The following is a 15,528-nucleotide window of genomic DNA, read 5'->3' as shown; positions in this document are numbered from 1 at the left end:
TAAAACATTCTACAAAATAGGCAGGGGCCGTGAATCTCTCCTTCGGGATAATATAAGTTCGGTGTCACATGTTTTTCATATCAAATAAGAACAGCTGAAAGAACTTCTCAAAGAAGCAGAAAAAGAAAAAAAAAAAAAAAAAAAAAAAAAAAAAACTTTTCTTGCTCCCCACCCCACCCTACCCCACCCCACCCCCCAGGGGAGAGCAGATAACTAACAGCCTGATGTTTCCATAGAGGCTTGAAAGCCACTAACTAACCCCGTGGAGGCCGCCTGTCTGTGAGCCAGGCCGGGATGCTGCGCATTGCCATGGTGCTGGCTGCTGCCAGGCGCTGTTGTTGCCGCTGAACAAACAGCACTTTATCAGTATCTCCATGCCATTGTACACACAGGTCTTCGCTCCCCTTCCCCTCCGTCTGCCAGACACCTAACAAATGACTGGTTTGCCCAGCAACAGCAAATATGATTTGTTATTTCCAGTAGAAAGAAATATATACCATATTACTCCTGCTGCAATTTGAAGAACGCAGATTATGCAGAGTTCTTTTCAAAGCATGTTTTACAATAAACACGTCTTGTGATCAGTAGACATTCTTGCATAAAATTATGATTGTGACATATTTTCACTGTTAGATTGATTTCTAATCCTGAATCAGCTGAATCATGAACTAGTAGTGTGATAACAAAATAATTAAACATATTTGCACATTACATATTGAACAAACAACAGTTCTTAGGTACAAAAAAAACCTAAATTGCTTCCAAAGATTCCACAGCATCAATTTATGCCCATTTCTGTGTCTCAGACAGTTAGATGTACACAGATAAATATTCACTTGTCACAGTAGTGAACAAAACATATTTTTGGTCTTTTCAACAGATATGTTTTGTAGTACTTTAAGAGTAAAAAATATTTAAAGCAAATGTCACCCTGTAGAGTAGGTTAAAAGAAAAATTTATAATTTATGTTTCATAAATTAAGTGACAGGCAAAATTCACATATTATGGTAATTTTATGACAGGGAAAAAGATTTATATGCATTCAGATGAATTAATTAATAGTTTTGTTTATTGAGGGAGTTTTTTTTTTCTTTTTTAATTGTAAGTGGCAAACATCTATTTAATAGCATTTCCCATTTGCACAATTATTTTCATAAAACATTGTGCTCTTCAGAAGTGTCTTAATTATTAAACACTTAAAATATTTGACTTATTGTCAAAGTCTTTGCTGAGTTGTAAAATGAGAGTAAATGCATTTTTGTTGCTTCTTGACTCATGACTGACAAAGGCAGACCAGAAAGCCATCCTGTAGAATGGAAATAGGTTATATATAAGGATCCATTTTAAAAATTGTACTTTAGCTCACTAGTTAATGACTAAAAAAAAAAAACTGATGCGTTAATTTTCCTGAAGGAGCCTTCTTGTTGTACCTCTGAATTAATGTTTTACCTGAAATGCTCCAATAAAACATCCAGCTTTATAAACAGATCCAAAACTGTATGTTGCTTTGTGCACTAAGCAACATAATAGAAAAACCACGCTTTCTACGATTTTATGAGAGTATGAGATTATATATTATGAAAAGCTTTTAACCGAAACACACTTTTCCACTAACATCTGTAAAGAAGAAAGGCCCAACATGCAGAAGCAGTACATTTCTAACTTCTGTGTTTGCTGGCTCGTGATAATTTATAAAAGAACGGTGGCAGAAGATGCAAACACGAAGGGGATTTTCTCTAAACTACAAGTCTGATTTACCTTGGGCACACGCCTAACCTCGTTTCCAGTGCTGGATGTATGTAAATAAATACTACGTACGGTATTATCTCCAACTTCGGGAATTAGAACTCAAGAGACTGAAACACAAGCTGGGGGCACTGCCTGTTGATTAATGGTGTACCGGAACAATTCCCCGCAAATGTTGTAACACTGAGACTCCTGGCTCACATCATAGCAAATTGTGTCAATATTAACCTGACAGGATAGTGAGAGAGTCATCTCCTTTTTCCTTAGCGTTTCCTCGCACCCTGGGAGCACAATATGGCTTCTGTCAGAAGAGCTCCATCAATCTGGGCTCGACGCAACTGTCAAAAACGGAGAGAGTCGTTTTTCACACCCGATATCCTGATGAGTGCAATGACGCCTCTCTGCTGACGAGTTGTTTGAAAACAGAAAAAAAAAAAAAAAAAAAAAATTCGGGAGGTAAAGTGCAAATTATGTGCATACAGAAAGAAACCCACACACAATCACATATAAGCAGGCACCAGCAATTATCATTATCAAGCAACTTTTTTTTTTTTTTACAACGATCAAATAGGAATTATTCACTCACTTGGACTGAGCGCGTTTTTGCAGACATTACTTGGTTCTAGATGACATATTTAAATTACAAAATAATAGACGGAGACACACACAAATCTTTCCGGTGGCATGGGGAGCTGGCAGTCTGTCTACCATTTGTTGCAAATACACGCAAATTACTAGTGCTTTTCCCCACAGACGCCCAAAGAATTACTGACATTTCAGAAGTTTAAGGATGGCTGAACCAAAGTAATATGCAGTAAAAGATTCAAATACTTTCCATGTGAAGGGATAAAGGAAATTAAACCCATCTTAAACAGACAATATTTTTATTTCATTTTTACACTGAATTTTTATTGTTTTAGGCTTTATATTTATGAGTATGCTGGCTAGCTATCTTGCCTGGAGCATCCGATTACACACCATGACAATGTCAACATGGCAATGAACCTGAGACCCGAGTCGGTATCTTCAGTGATGGGTTGTGTCCTATCGGACTTACCGTTACTAACACGGCCTCAAGACGGAGCCCTTTCTGTCACGAATTCGCATGCCTTCCTAAGACGAAGGGACCTACGAGATCTCAGTGAAAGCAATAATTGACCACACTAGGTTGTTCAAAGCCTGGCTTAAGCACAAATATAACCCCAATCATTTGCGTTGCCCTAATCTATCCCTTTACATGAGAACTGGTACACATCTGTCCCTGAGACACTGAATGGACCCATTCCTGGTTTACAAACCCGTCTGCCCCCAGAACAAGCATATCTTCTTGGGCAGCGTCTCAAAGTTCAACAACCTGCCTCCATTATGCAGAGTAGCCTTAGGTACGAACTTCAGCGTCATAACTCATGCCCCGCAAAAATTCCCAAGCAAACACACTCAATGCAAAAAACACATTTCCTGCTGTCAACAACATTTCTGGCAAAAATTAATCAACCATTCATCCATTTAGGCTCTTTGCATACCCCTTTGTCAGAGAGAGAATACTGAGAGATTTCTTTCGCCTTCCGAGCGTTCATTTCACTGCACTGGAGAATCCATCACGCTCGCTTTGATTTATCTCTCTGTCTCTGATCTCAGCAGTAGGACTACAGCAAATGAACTGGCAACTTTGCTAAAACCTCCAGTGATTTAACAGCATCTTTTACAGACAACTCGGCGGAACTTTGGAAGCCGGCTGAAAGGAAATTAAAAATAAAAAGTTATCCGAAATGTCATATCTGGGCAAACCGTGGGTGTCCTGAGAGAAGAAACTCTCTCCCCCAAAAAAAAGCAACATAAAAGAGACAGCGTTACTGGCTGAAACAAAGGATGTCGGCTCCCAGCTGCTCCAGTCCGTAGGGGTCCACTTCCCCAGTCGAGGGGTTTTTGTCCTAGCGGGGTTTTGTCTGGACCCCCACTTCCCAAATGCTAGTTGTTGTGGAAGGGAGGGGGGGGGGGGCATTCAAACAAATAAATACTATTTCACCTTAGTTTGTCTGATCACTAAAACACAAAACTCTTCAATAACACACATTTCTAAAAGCACAGAAACCTCCTCGGTCCACGCAAACGTGATCACGGTGTGAGCCGAGCGTGTCCCCGCGGACGTCTGCTGCCTCAGCCCTCTTCGACTATCAACTGGAGAGATGGTTTTTCTGCAGCGGAATGTCAATGTTTAAGTATGAATTTTATCCCTCGTCACCCTTGGACAGACAGCAGGCGCATCCATCTATCACAGCGATCAACCCTCGGTTGCCCACCAGGAAGTGTGACCCCTGCATATTGTGTTCCGTTGTCGGTGGGGTTCACCAACCACCTCTCGCACAATGGGGGGAGCACGCGCACAAACACCCTCGCCTCCAGGACTGGGGGAGGGGGGGGGGGGAGAAGGCTCCTCTTCAATCTTTGTCCCTAGGAGGCCAGCCCAACACCTGCTAACCAAGCCACCATCATCAGAAAAGCATTTAGACATTTTTCTCCAGGCTGGTAATTACCACAGATCATTATTTGTGAAGACTATGGATAAAACTGGCCTAGCATAAACAAACTGGGAGGCTCCAAATCAAATGACAAATATCATTAGCCCTCGCAGTCTCGCCGAGCTACATGACTTGTGTGGAGATTCTCTCCGCCGCAACTGAGAGAAAACGAAAGTACGGGTGGGGGGGGGGGGGGTTCCCCCACCTCAGTGTTTTTACTTTTAACAGTTTCTCCCTTCAGTTGGCACGCAGAGCCTAACTGAATTAAACAGTACTAAAATATTTCCTCTTCCCCACATGACTCAGTCGACCTCATTTCCATACAAACAAACAAGATGCTCTTGTGTAAAATTTGAAAAGGAATATTCTAAGTTTTACATGCACTTTTATTCATTCTGTAGAGGCAGAGGCACCCATCCAGAGCAACTTAAAGAGCCATCAAGCAAAAATACAGTGGCTGTAAATAACAAAATCGTAGACAAACAACTCCATGAAGCAGAGTAGGAAACAGGATTTAGGTTGGGATGAAATGTTAACAGAAAATATTAACAGACTGCATAGTTCTCATGGTTGTTTAAAGGTTTCGAGGCAAATTTATTTTGTTAATAATTTCATTTTGTTCATATTTCTCCCCAATTGCATAACCATGACACAATCTGGCAATTAAGTACTAATTTAATGATCGTTTTCAGCTAGAGACTGAAAATATGCTAGATTTCTACATTGCAGTCTAGAATTTTATGAGAGCAAAGCTCTACATTGCAGCTACATTGTTAAATCAGAGTACTACAGAGAAGAGTATTGCTGAAAGATTGCTACAGGGACAACATCTGTAAAAATGTAATCATTTGCAATAACAGAGTTCACCATTTGTTGTAAATAAATTTTTGGGACTATTTCAATATCCATGCATCGTACGCTATGCAGATCTTTCAAGTTTAGTTGAGGTGTTAGTAAATTATCAAAAAACAACACGAGTGCTGCTATTGTATATGTAAGAGTATCTTGATATAGACCTACTCTGTTGACTCTGTTAGGCCCGTAGTTATGTATTTGAAATCTGAACCGGTTTTGCCTTCACCTTAAACCACTAATATGGGGCTCTTTGTAAAGAGTAAAATAATTTACTTTTTTTTTTTTTTTCACACCTTGTTCACATGACACCCAAGTGCAACAAATTTAGCATAAAATAGCTATCACCTGAGTAATGAAACAATGAAAATTGCAATAAGAAATAATAAGACAGGCATGGGAACAAGGAGATGGGCAAGTTGGATCAGGACACTAGGGCAGCTCAGATGGAATTCAGTTGGGATGACAAATAACTAACAATGCTTCTGTTTACCAGTGTTCTGTTACCTCAGCTGTGTCGCGATGGGTTGCGATAACGAGTAATAGGGTCCCATCCAGTCAGTGTCAATTCTGATTAAATTAGTCTACGGCATACTAGTGCAAAAATCTATATGGAAATGCTGAATTCGCAAAGGTTTACTGCGTTTACTCGGATGTAGTGTAAGACTGAATTTACTTTGGCTACTTTTTGGAGAACACTAAACACAGCCTAATTTGAAGAGTTATTAAGTAGCAGCCATGTGAAAGTTGTTAAAGAACAATACACGAGTCTTGATGGTTCCAGGTATATACAGAGTGACGCTGAAAATGACAGTGTCTGAGTTAGTAATTAGCATTATACTGTATGTTGATTAGATTTTCAGCAGGGCTTTTGGTCTATGCAAACACAGACAGCAATGTCCATGCACACTACACAAGTACTACTGCATACCCTAAAATATGCTACATACAGGGGGGGAAAAAAAATTCCATTATTTACTCATTATGCAGAATATAGCACAAGTTCAAAAAAATCTGATTATTTTGGAACTAGGAACATTTTTGGCCACCTCCCTATCCGCAGAGCCATCGAAGAGCAGCTGTGGCTAACAGAGTGTCAACACTGGGTAGCTCACCCATGCCCTGCATATATCACTGTCATGCATGATACTCATGAATATTGTAAAAATTTAAATGACATATCTGGTGATTATAGGCTTGGGTTTATTGTACAGTTCATCAACTTCCCAGCATGTAGGACAACAAAAGCTTTGTTTGCTTTGCTAATTATTGGACCGTGTCTCCAGAAACCTTTAGCCCTTTTATTTTTTGGCATTCATCATTCACAGTTTTTTAATCTCTGGTTAAATTTAGTCTGAAATATTCCCAAATGTAAAAATATAAAAACTTGGAATTCTGAAATAGACCCAAGTAAAATATGTAAGACAGCAAATATACCATCGAAAGCTGTTTCACTATGATACTGTGTCCACATCTACAAGCACACAGGTGTTCTTCTTATTAAAGATTTAACTATTATTGTAAACATTGTACATTTTTTGCTATTAATAATACCATATTCACAAAGTATATCAATATATAGAAAAAACTTCTTGCACTACTCTACATGGATCTCTGCATCAAATCTACATTATGATATCAGCCTTTATGTTTTATATTTCACTGAAGTATATTTCACTTTACACTGAATGATAAAAATTCAGATAAAAGACATCTTGAAAGCAATGTGGATCTGTATGTACGCCTTCTAAAATATCACCTCCTCTATCATTTCACGTTAGATGTGTCACTATTTATAAATGAAAGGCTCCCGGCAAGGACTCAGACGTAGGACCATAGAGGAATAAACATTCTTATGTCAATAAGTACAAAATTAAAAATATAAAATCATATTTTGAACTAAAACAGCAGATAGGTAACAAAATAAAACTACAGAATTAAAGAAATTAAGAAAGTAAGTATAGCTTTTACCAGCAAGGACTAGGTAAATATATACAATATGTCAACTACAATTACATGTTAAAATGTTACATACACATCTGCGTGTGTGTGTGTGTGTGTGTGTGTGTGTCTACTATAAATTACTAGAAATATAGTTCTTGATGTTGTAAAGTTCCTCGGTAATGGCTTCGCTGATGCAGTACCACCGTATTCCATTAGGCTAAATGCAGGAGTAATGTGTTGTTACAACACAAAAGTTTGGTTTCTGAAGAAGCAGCTGGAGTTCCACATCCGCGATGTGGCATGAGAGCCGTGCTGCTTGATGGATATTGCTAACGTACCTTATATTCATGAACTCCAAGCTTAATACCCCCGTTTAACTGTCCCTCAAGAGGGAAGCGCCAGATTTCAGGCGCCCTCAATCATCGTCACGAAACTGTTATTCCCCTTGGAAGAACAGCAATTTGAATAGATTCTGTAAGGCAGAGATGTAGGGGGTGATATATATGTTTTCCATCAATCCTAAGCGGAACAGTGCATGTTTGGGAAGTTTCACTGATAGTTTGACAGCCAGTTTTGGCATATTCTCCAAAATTCTTATAAGCAACATTTATTCAAGTTCTATTTGACAAACTAATCAAATATACACACACACACACACACACACACGGACAGAGAGTATGTGGCCATGTTTTAAACATTAAAACATTTTTTTTTTTTAAATAAATTGACAGTTCAGTGACAAATAAAAGAGATGACACTCAGACTCGTTTTACCAACGCGAAAGAGACTACTTGAGAGACTACAAACGCTGTGCAGACTGGGGGATCTAAAATGTGCGCCAGAAAGGGATGCAATGTTCAGAAAATAGTTTAATTAACCAAACAGAGTAGAGCGATTTTCAGCGAGCGTGCCTCTGCACTTAATTAAGCATGCAGAGTGAGGGAGAGCGAGCGTGGGGCCTTCCAGATGGCGAATAACCCGCTAAATCACTCCAAAGAGAAGCGGAAATCGGTGTTTGTTTTGCAAACTTGATTGCAACAAGTCAATTCAAAAAAAACTCACACTTTGAAATGAGACTTTCGCTGTGACTTCGCTCGGCTTCGAAAACTTAATGTCAGCTTGAGTTCATTAAGGCTTTTTTCAGCAAAACAAAGGAAGCAGAGCTGATCCTCTAATCTTCCAAATCAATCCCTCACTTCATCTTACTTAGAAATTGTACTATTAGAGTCTTTAATACTTTACAGTTTTAGTACCCTGCAGTGAAAAGAATAAAACAGTCCTGTAAATAAATAAGCTACGACTCGGTTCATCCAGAGGAAAGTACGATGAGCATCTTAAATTCGTATGCATTATCCATTTAGGCAGCTGCAAAACATCTTATTATAGGGTACATTAGTAGCGGTGCCCTTTCTGTGACTAAACTATCAAACGTTCCTTTCCTTTACTGATACCGCAACCTACTGTCTAGGCGACAAAGGCATTTACAGACAAAATGTTATCCGCCTTAGCGTAGGGAGAAGCACAGGTCACACAACTGTATTTATTTAGTCTAATATTGATATTCAAATTAAGTTAATAGTTTTGATTATAATATCTGGAGCTCCTGTTGAGGGACAGCCGGGGAGGAATGATAGTTTCAGGTGAAGGAAGTAAAGGGATTTTTTGCACACCCGTCCTTACGCTGTCAGAATAGCTAACCCCTCCAATCCCGCTTTCAAAACAGTCAGATTTCCTTTTTACACACACACACACACACACACACACACACACACACACACACACACACACGCGCGCGCACACACACACACTCTGCCTCGATTACAAGTTAATTGAAACTAATTTATTTAGTTTGAAAAGCATTTAAGGAAGCCCCCAAAATGATGTACTTATTACTTTGTTATTCTCAAACACAATTAAAAAATAATATATAAATATATACATACGGCAAATGACATGCATATAACGGATTCATTTGAGTCCATTTCAGCCCATTAGTAACCCACCATGAGCTGTGAGTCAGGCACTGGAAGAAGACCCCTTGGCGATTTATTTTGTATTAAATCCCTAATGGCCTCTCTGCTTAGGCTTTTAAAATATGCACCGGCGTCCGTAGCACGCAGCCACAGAATGGTTATTTATTCGCTAAACGAGGACCCATGTTTAATGTTCCTTGGACGTAAGGTAGTTCCAGGGAGGTCGTATCCCTACAGCTATATACATCATTTATTTTACACATACCCTAATATCTCACACTGGGCAGTAGGGGAGAAAAATGTCTTTGCAAAAAATGAAAACAATGAAGGAAAAAAGACATTAGAAGTTGCAGGAGCATTGGGAGATAAGAGTTCAGGGCTGGTGTGAGACTGTGACAGTTTAAAAGAGAATTTTGAGCCATGCGCACAAATGTTGTTTTCCAATTTTATACATTACAACTTATAGAATAGCACTAAATATAGAACATACCTTCCAATAACAACTGTAAAAATTATTTCAAGGGCTACACAGCCTAGAGAACCCGGAAACAATACGGACAGTACCAGTAATTACCACCAGATGGCATGTCCCTGTTACCTGGGGAAAAAAAAATTGTGAAATTATTACTTATTTCACTAGAACTGCAACTTGCACAATATACAACTGTACCCTGAATGTAATCAGCATTCGACACAAGTAAAGTAATGGTGAACAAAGTGGCTTACCATAAGTGCACTGGTTACTGAGCCTTCTAGTAATGTACTTAACTTGAAAATGTATTCATTCAATCATTCATTCATTCATTCATTCATTCATTGCCAATAACCACAGGAGAGGCTAGGTGCACCCTGGGTAGGACAGCAGCCAGTCCCATCGCAATCATACACACATTCAAAATGTCACCAGTTCACCTGAAACACATGTATTTGGACTGTGGGAGGAATTAAGAGCACCCAGGTCAATGGAAACACGGGATGAACCATACAAATTTCACACAGACAAAGCCAGGCTCAGACCTATATCCAAACCTACGGTTCCAAGAGTGGTGCAACACAAACACTAAAAACTGCTCCAAGTCATAGTTCAACATCGTTTTTGTCCAGTATTCAGTGTTTTTGTTTCCACAAAAGTGTGGGAAAAGTCAGCATAACAATGACAGTCACATTTGCGCTCATGTTATTTTAGCCAGTGGAGGAATTTAAAAAGGAAAAATGCAGTTGTTACACGGCTTTCTGGCTAAATTGCACTCTGGTACAGAGCAGTTCAGTGAAGGAAACAATCATAAAAAAGTGGGCAATGAAAATAAAGCCATTTGTCATTATTGTACTGTTTAAACGAGTAGTTTCTCATTTCTGTATTAGAGAATATAAATCAGTGTGCAGGCAGTGCAAAGCTGAAACATTAAAAATGCAGCATGTTCCCCCCATGAGCATGTTGGCAGTACTGTTATTTCATTTACACTGTGCTCACCTTGCATGGTAGCTGTAGAAGTGTCCACTACGTTCAGAAATCGTTTAAAGTGAATAAAAAGAAGCATTAAAAAAGCAGACAAGATACACGCTGTACTCCACGCCTGCTGCAGAAAACAAATCTTTTATTAGCAGGGTATTTTTCATTGAAAAAGACAAAAAAAAACAGAACACTCAGCGGAGAGGCATCTCTTAAAAAAAACTAGAACGGCACAGCGCCAAACACGCTGTCGAGGAATATGTTGAAACGTAAGCTTTTTTTAAATCACAATACAGAACGAGATTTAAACAAGATAAAAACATAAGGAAAAAGTCTTTTTAAAAGACAGCTTTCCTCTGCTGTTAGTAGGTGGGGCAAAAAGCTCCATAGTTGTTTCTTCAACTGGATTTCGAACCATCTTTAAAATATCACAGGAATCCTTGAAACAAATTATCAAAATGTCTTTGTCCAGGGTGTTCCATACCTCACACCCTACAATTCCTGGATAGACTCCAGACCTCTGCAACCCTGCACTGGACAAGCAGTTTTGTTACAAATATTACAAAAATGTATTAGTGCTATCACTGTCATGCAAAAAAATATCATTTACTGTAAGATTTTAATTAATTTTAGGTGACATCTCTCTGCCAGAAACTGATTTACTTTTTCCAAAAGAAATAATGAAAATTTGATTTGCTAATAATGGAGATTCACCTAAAAGGGGTGATTTCATGTACTGAATTAATCCCATTTTATGAGGAATGCCCTTAATAATTTTACATAATTCACTTTTTGAGAAAGTACTGGGTGCTGTGAACTACTCGGCAGGGAAAAAACCAAACAATGTCTTTAAAACGATGTCATTAGTAGAAACTAACTCTGTCTTCAGAGCTCATTGGACCACAGAAGAATGAAGGTGAATACTGATAAACAGACTCCGATATAGACGACAAATGGTACCATCAAAAGTGAGAAGGAAGGGGTCAGTCGGGCAGTTGAAGGGACAAAACTCCAGGGACAACTTCTCACCATTATACCATTATAAAATTGAGTATCCACTAGCCTTCTCAAGGTTTGCAGTTGTTGGGACAACGGTCCCACTAAATTGTCCGTTCTAAGTTGGGCCTATGACTAAAGGGGTTGCACAGATGCAAACGCATGAATCCTTCACTAATGGATTTTCTATCACTATTTATCTGTGGGGGGTGCGGTGGCACAGTGGGTTTGGTCTGGTCCTGCTCTCGAGCCGGTCTGGGGTTCGAGTCCCACTTGGGGTGCCTTGCGATGGACTGGCGTCCCATCCTGGGTGTGTCCCCTCCCCCTCCAGCCTTGTGCCCCGTGTTGCCAGGTTAGACTCCGGTTCGTCGCAACCCCACTCGGAACAAGCGATTTCAGCAAGTATGTATTTATCTGCATAATTTTACATTAAATTCTAGAAAGCCATGATAGGATAATGAAATGTATCCCCTTTACATGCTTGTGAAACCAAAACAGATTAATATATTATGGGATCCCAGTGTAGACAGTACATAAAAGGTCAGATGTAACAAAAACCCCTCTGTTCTACAGTACGCAATAATCGGGGTCGAACAGGACATTTAAAATACATATATCACCTAACCACTATTAGAGCATCTTCACGGCATGGAAAAAATAGCATCCAATTTTAAGAAGCTACAGTGGAAATGGCAGACACACTAGTGCTGAACTCAACATCTGTGGACACAGAAACAACTCGCAACTGACATCACTGCTCACCTCCAGATCGATGGACACAACACTGACAGACAGTTTGATGTCTCCGTCTGAAATCTCCTTCATATCCTTCTGGAGGATTTCATCCATGTTTACACCTTTGTGACACACAACACACAAACACAAACACGCACATCAGCCGGAAGCTTCAACCATGAACGTTATGAGATGCAGGGCATGCAGAGCTGATGAAGACAGAGAGCAGGTAGCACAGTCATTAGGGACATGACATGAGACAAAGCAAAACAAAAGTATAGAAACACTTGCACATGCTGTCTCTATGCAAGTGAATGAAGCAAAAAAAAAAAGATGACAAAACACAGTTGTAACACTCTTTGTAAACACCCTTGTGTCACGGTCAAAGCTAAACTAGTGAAAATGTGCTACAGTCCACACCTCATTCTCAGTCAACGCAATCAAGGTTTTCTTAATATACCATTAACTTTCCATTTAATCTGCCCTCAGTTAGGCATCTCCTGAGATACCTACAGTATTGTACAGAGAGAAGTGCAGGAACGGTAGAAACGTTGGGAGACAATGAAACACATTTTACTGAAACACATTCCGAGGTCGGCGAACCAAGGACAACACGGCAGTGTTGTGATGAGTACTGCAAGTGACCCTTCAGTCAGGCTGTCACCTTGGATGTCCATAACCAGAGGATGCTGGTCCCCGGTGACGTCGTCTGCGTGACCCTGGTCAAGGCACCTGTGTCCCAGCTCCCTGAGAAGATCCTCGTAGTCTGGTGGGAGACAGTGGTCTTTGGTGGGGCTCTTCACAGACTGTACAAGAAGGGCTCCTGAAAAGAAAGTAACACAAATTCATAATCTTTAAAGTAAAAAAAAAAGAAAAAAAACTGTATAAAATATACTTTACATGTAGATCACTTTTTACATATAGAGCGTTATAAAAGCTCCTCTTCAGCTGGTTATATTTTTAACGACATCTCAACAACTCACTCACAGTTGTAAACAGCCGAACATCAGAAAAAGTCCCCAGTAAAAACTAAATGTCGAATAATTTCACCGCACAAGTGTGTAGCTGCCGTGACCAGTAGCTGGTACATGTACTGTCGGCAGCAACTGCGCGTGTGGTTTTCCCAAAAAGTCCCCAAAGTTGTTCTGCGTTATCATCCTGGTGACGAGATGCAACCGATAGGCTGCCAACTCCAGGCTTGACTGTAAGGATGGTAATGAGCTCACCATACGTCGGGCCGCGCCGAGTAACATGCAGCAGTTTCCATGCACATCTCATTACTGCCATACATGCTGCCATATCGCTATCATCGCAGTGTGACAGTCAAATGCAAAACAAATGCATGCACAATGGACTGTTCACAGAGCACATTTCATTACAGTAATACTTTCCATCGACTGGACAAGGAACTGACTTCCCCTTTCTGTAGTACTACTGTGTACACATCTTCCCCGTCACATACAATGGTCAAGATCTGAGGAAAAAATGACTAGAAGGCCAAGAGGATCATGTAAAAAGGCCTTGGTGAGTACGTGTGTGTGTGTGTGTGTGTGTGTGTGTGTGTGTGTGTGTGTGTGTGTGTTCATCAAAATGACCCCATGTTAGACCCTACATCATTCCCACTTTGCTTTTAACCAGCCTGAAACCCCTCAGGCCACTGGATGGAGTGTGACCTGAAGTAAGGGTGAACAGTGTGGTCCAAGTTTAGCTCTTGGCTGAGTCATAAGCAGAAATTTTCTTGAAATGATTCTACCTGACAGGTCATATGCAGCAGCAAAATTGGCCGGCATGGAGGCAGTGTATACAATCCAGCAGCACCGTTGGCCTGATCACCCTAAATAATGTCTAATATGAGGAAAATATAAGCTTTCCGAATTGCTCGCGTGTCTGGCAAGCTTTTTTGGATTTTTAATACAGCTGTGATTTTTTGAGTTTGTGAGAATGAGGTGTGTGATTGTATTAGCAAAAAGGGGTCTGCATCTAAAAAAAAGCACCATATTACGTTTTTTTATGTCTACATTTGGAATAGAGGTAAGAACAATTATTATTTTTTTTAACTTCTTTCTCATCTACTTTAAATTACAAATATGAAAAATCATTTAGACGTTTGTCATTTTATAATTGCCATTTTGTCTTTTTGACTCGTGGCTCTGTGACAGAACTGCACACACTCTTGGGTCTGCAGGGTAACAGCAAGATATTTGTGGAGAACTCATTCACAAAGGGTCTAGTGCTCGTAAAGTATTTTTAAAAATACGATTTCACGATACAAAGTTAGCACGATAGCGTGCATGAACTTAATTGAGGAAGAAGAATGAATAATAAGAGACGTAAAGCACGATGCATTTCAGTCTCCCACACAGCCACTTGGCACAATTTTCAAATGCAGTCACAGTTTATCACACTGGACCAAATGTCACAGGCCCAGGCAAAACAGATGTGACAGACCATATACATAATAGCCCACACCAGTTAACAAAACATGCTATTAATAACCTTGGACCAGACAGGTGAGAAACTGGATATCAGGATGAGTGTGTGTTTTTTTTTCTCATAGCATTTTCTTCACCTAACCCACACACACCGTCTACAACCGCTTGTCCCTGAGCGGGGTCGTGGCAAGCCGGAGCCTAACCTGGCAACAAAGGCACAAGGCTGAGGGGAGGGAGGACACACCCAGGATGGGACGCCAGTCTGCCGCAAGGCACCCCAAGCAGGACTCGAACCCCAGATCCGCCACAGAGCAGACCCCAGTCAAGCCCGTTGCACCGCTGCGCTGCAGCGCCCCCTCTCTTCACTTAACCATTTTGGAAAATTTCGGAGCATTGTGGAGCAAAACACCCGCACTTCAACAGACAGCCAATAGCTGGAAGTAAAACTCAATCGGTATAGAGGTGTGGGATCGCCGTCATTCAATTCCTTTCCACAGTGTTCACAGCTCACATTTGGCGTGACCTGACTGAGTCAGCAGCCCTGACTGGCAGGCACTTAAGGAAAGTGACTGAGTAAGTTATATAGCTGTGTCATTTTTACTGCATCAATTCCGCAGAAGCACACTGGTCAAGGCTATAGCAGCTGGTGCAGGGATTCAAATACAGCTCCTTCAATTACATTCGCCTTGATGCATTTGGCAGACATTTCCTCCAAACCAAACTGAGAGCAAACAAAAGCGCATCCCCTCAGCAGACGGAGTGCCCAGATACATACACACGGTTACAGCAGCACAGCTTGCTTGTTTGATACCGCCGTCGCCGAAGTGCGTATATTCCGCAAGCGACCAGGCGAGAGCTCCAAGTGCTACGTTACTTGCTGC

At 40.4% G+C, this 15,528-nt stretch overlaps 1 protein-coding gene across 4 annotated transcripts in view; it reads right to left on the bottom strand.

The window, feature by feature from the left end:
• Positions 1-15,528, bottom strand: part of LOC108938606 (serine-rich adhesin for platelets-like) — a 51,687-nt gene that overhangs the window by 35,250 nt on the left and 909 nt on the right. For all 4 annotated transcript variants that reach the window (XM_018759317.2, XM_018759318.2, XM_018759319.2 and 1 more), the window contains exons 2-3: positions 12,880-13,038; positions 12,243-12,337 (exon numbers count right to left, since the gene is read on the bottom strand). In XM_018759317.2, coding sequence (XP_018614833.2) covers positions 12,243-12,337; positions 12,880-12,892 — 108 coding nt within the window. In that variant the 5' untranslated portion in view covers positions 12,893-13,038. The remainder of the gene's footprint in view (positions 1-12,242; positions 12,338-12,879; positions 13,039-15,528) is intronic.

Source organism: Scleropages formosus, chromosome 17 (assembly GCF_900964775.1).
Source record: "Scleropages formosus chromosome 17, fSclFor1.1, whole genome shotgun sequence".
Classification (NCBI taxonomy): domain Eukaryota; kingdom Metazoa; phylum Chordata; class Actinopteri; order Osteoglossiformes; family Osteoglossidae; genus Scleropages; species Scleropages formosus.
Note: the sequence above shows the minus strand (reverse complement) of the source record. Positions and strands in the feature narration are given on the sequence as shown.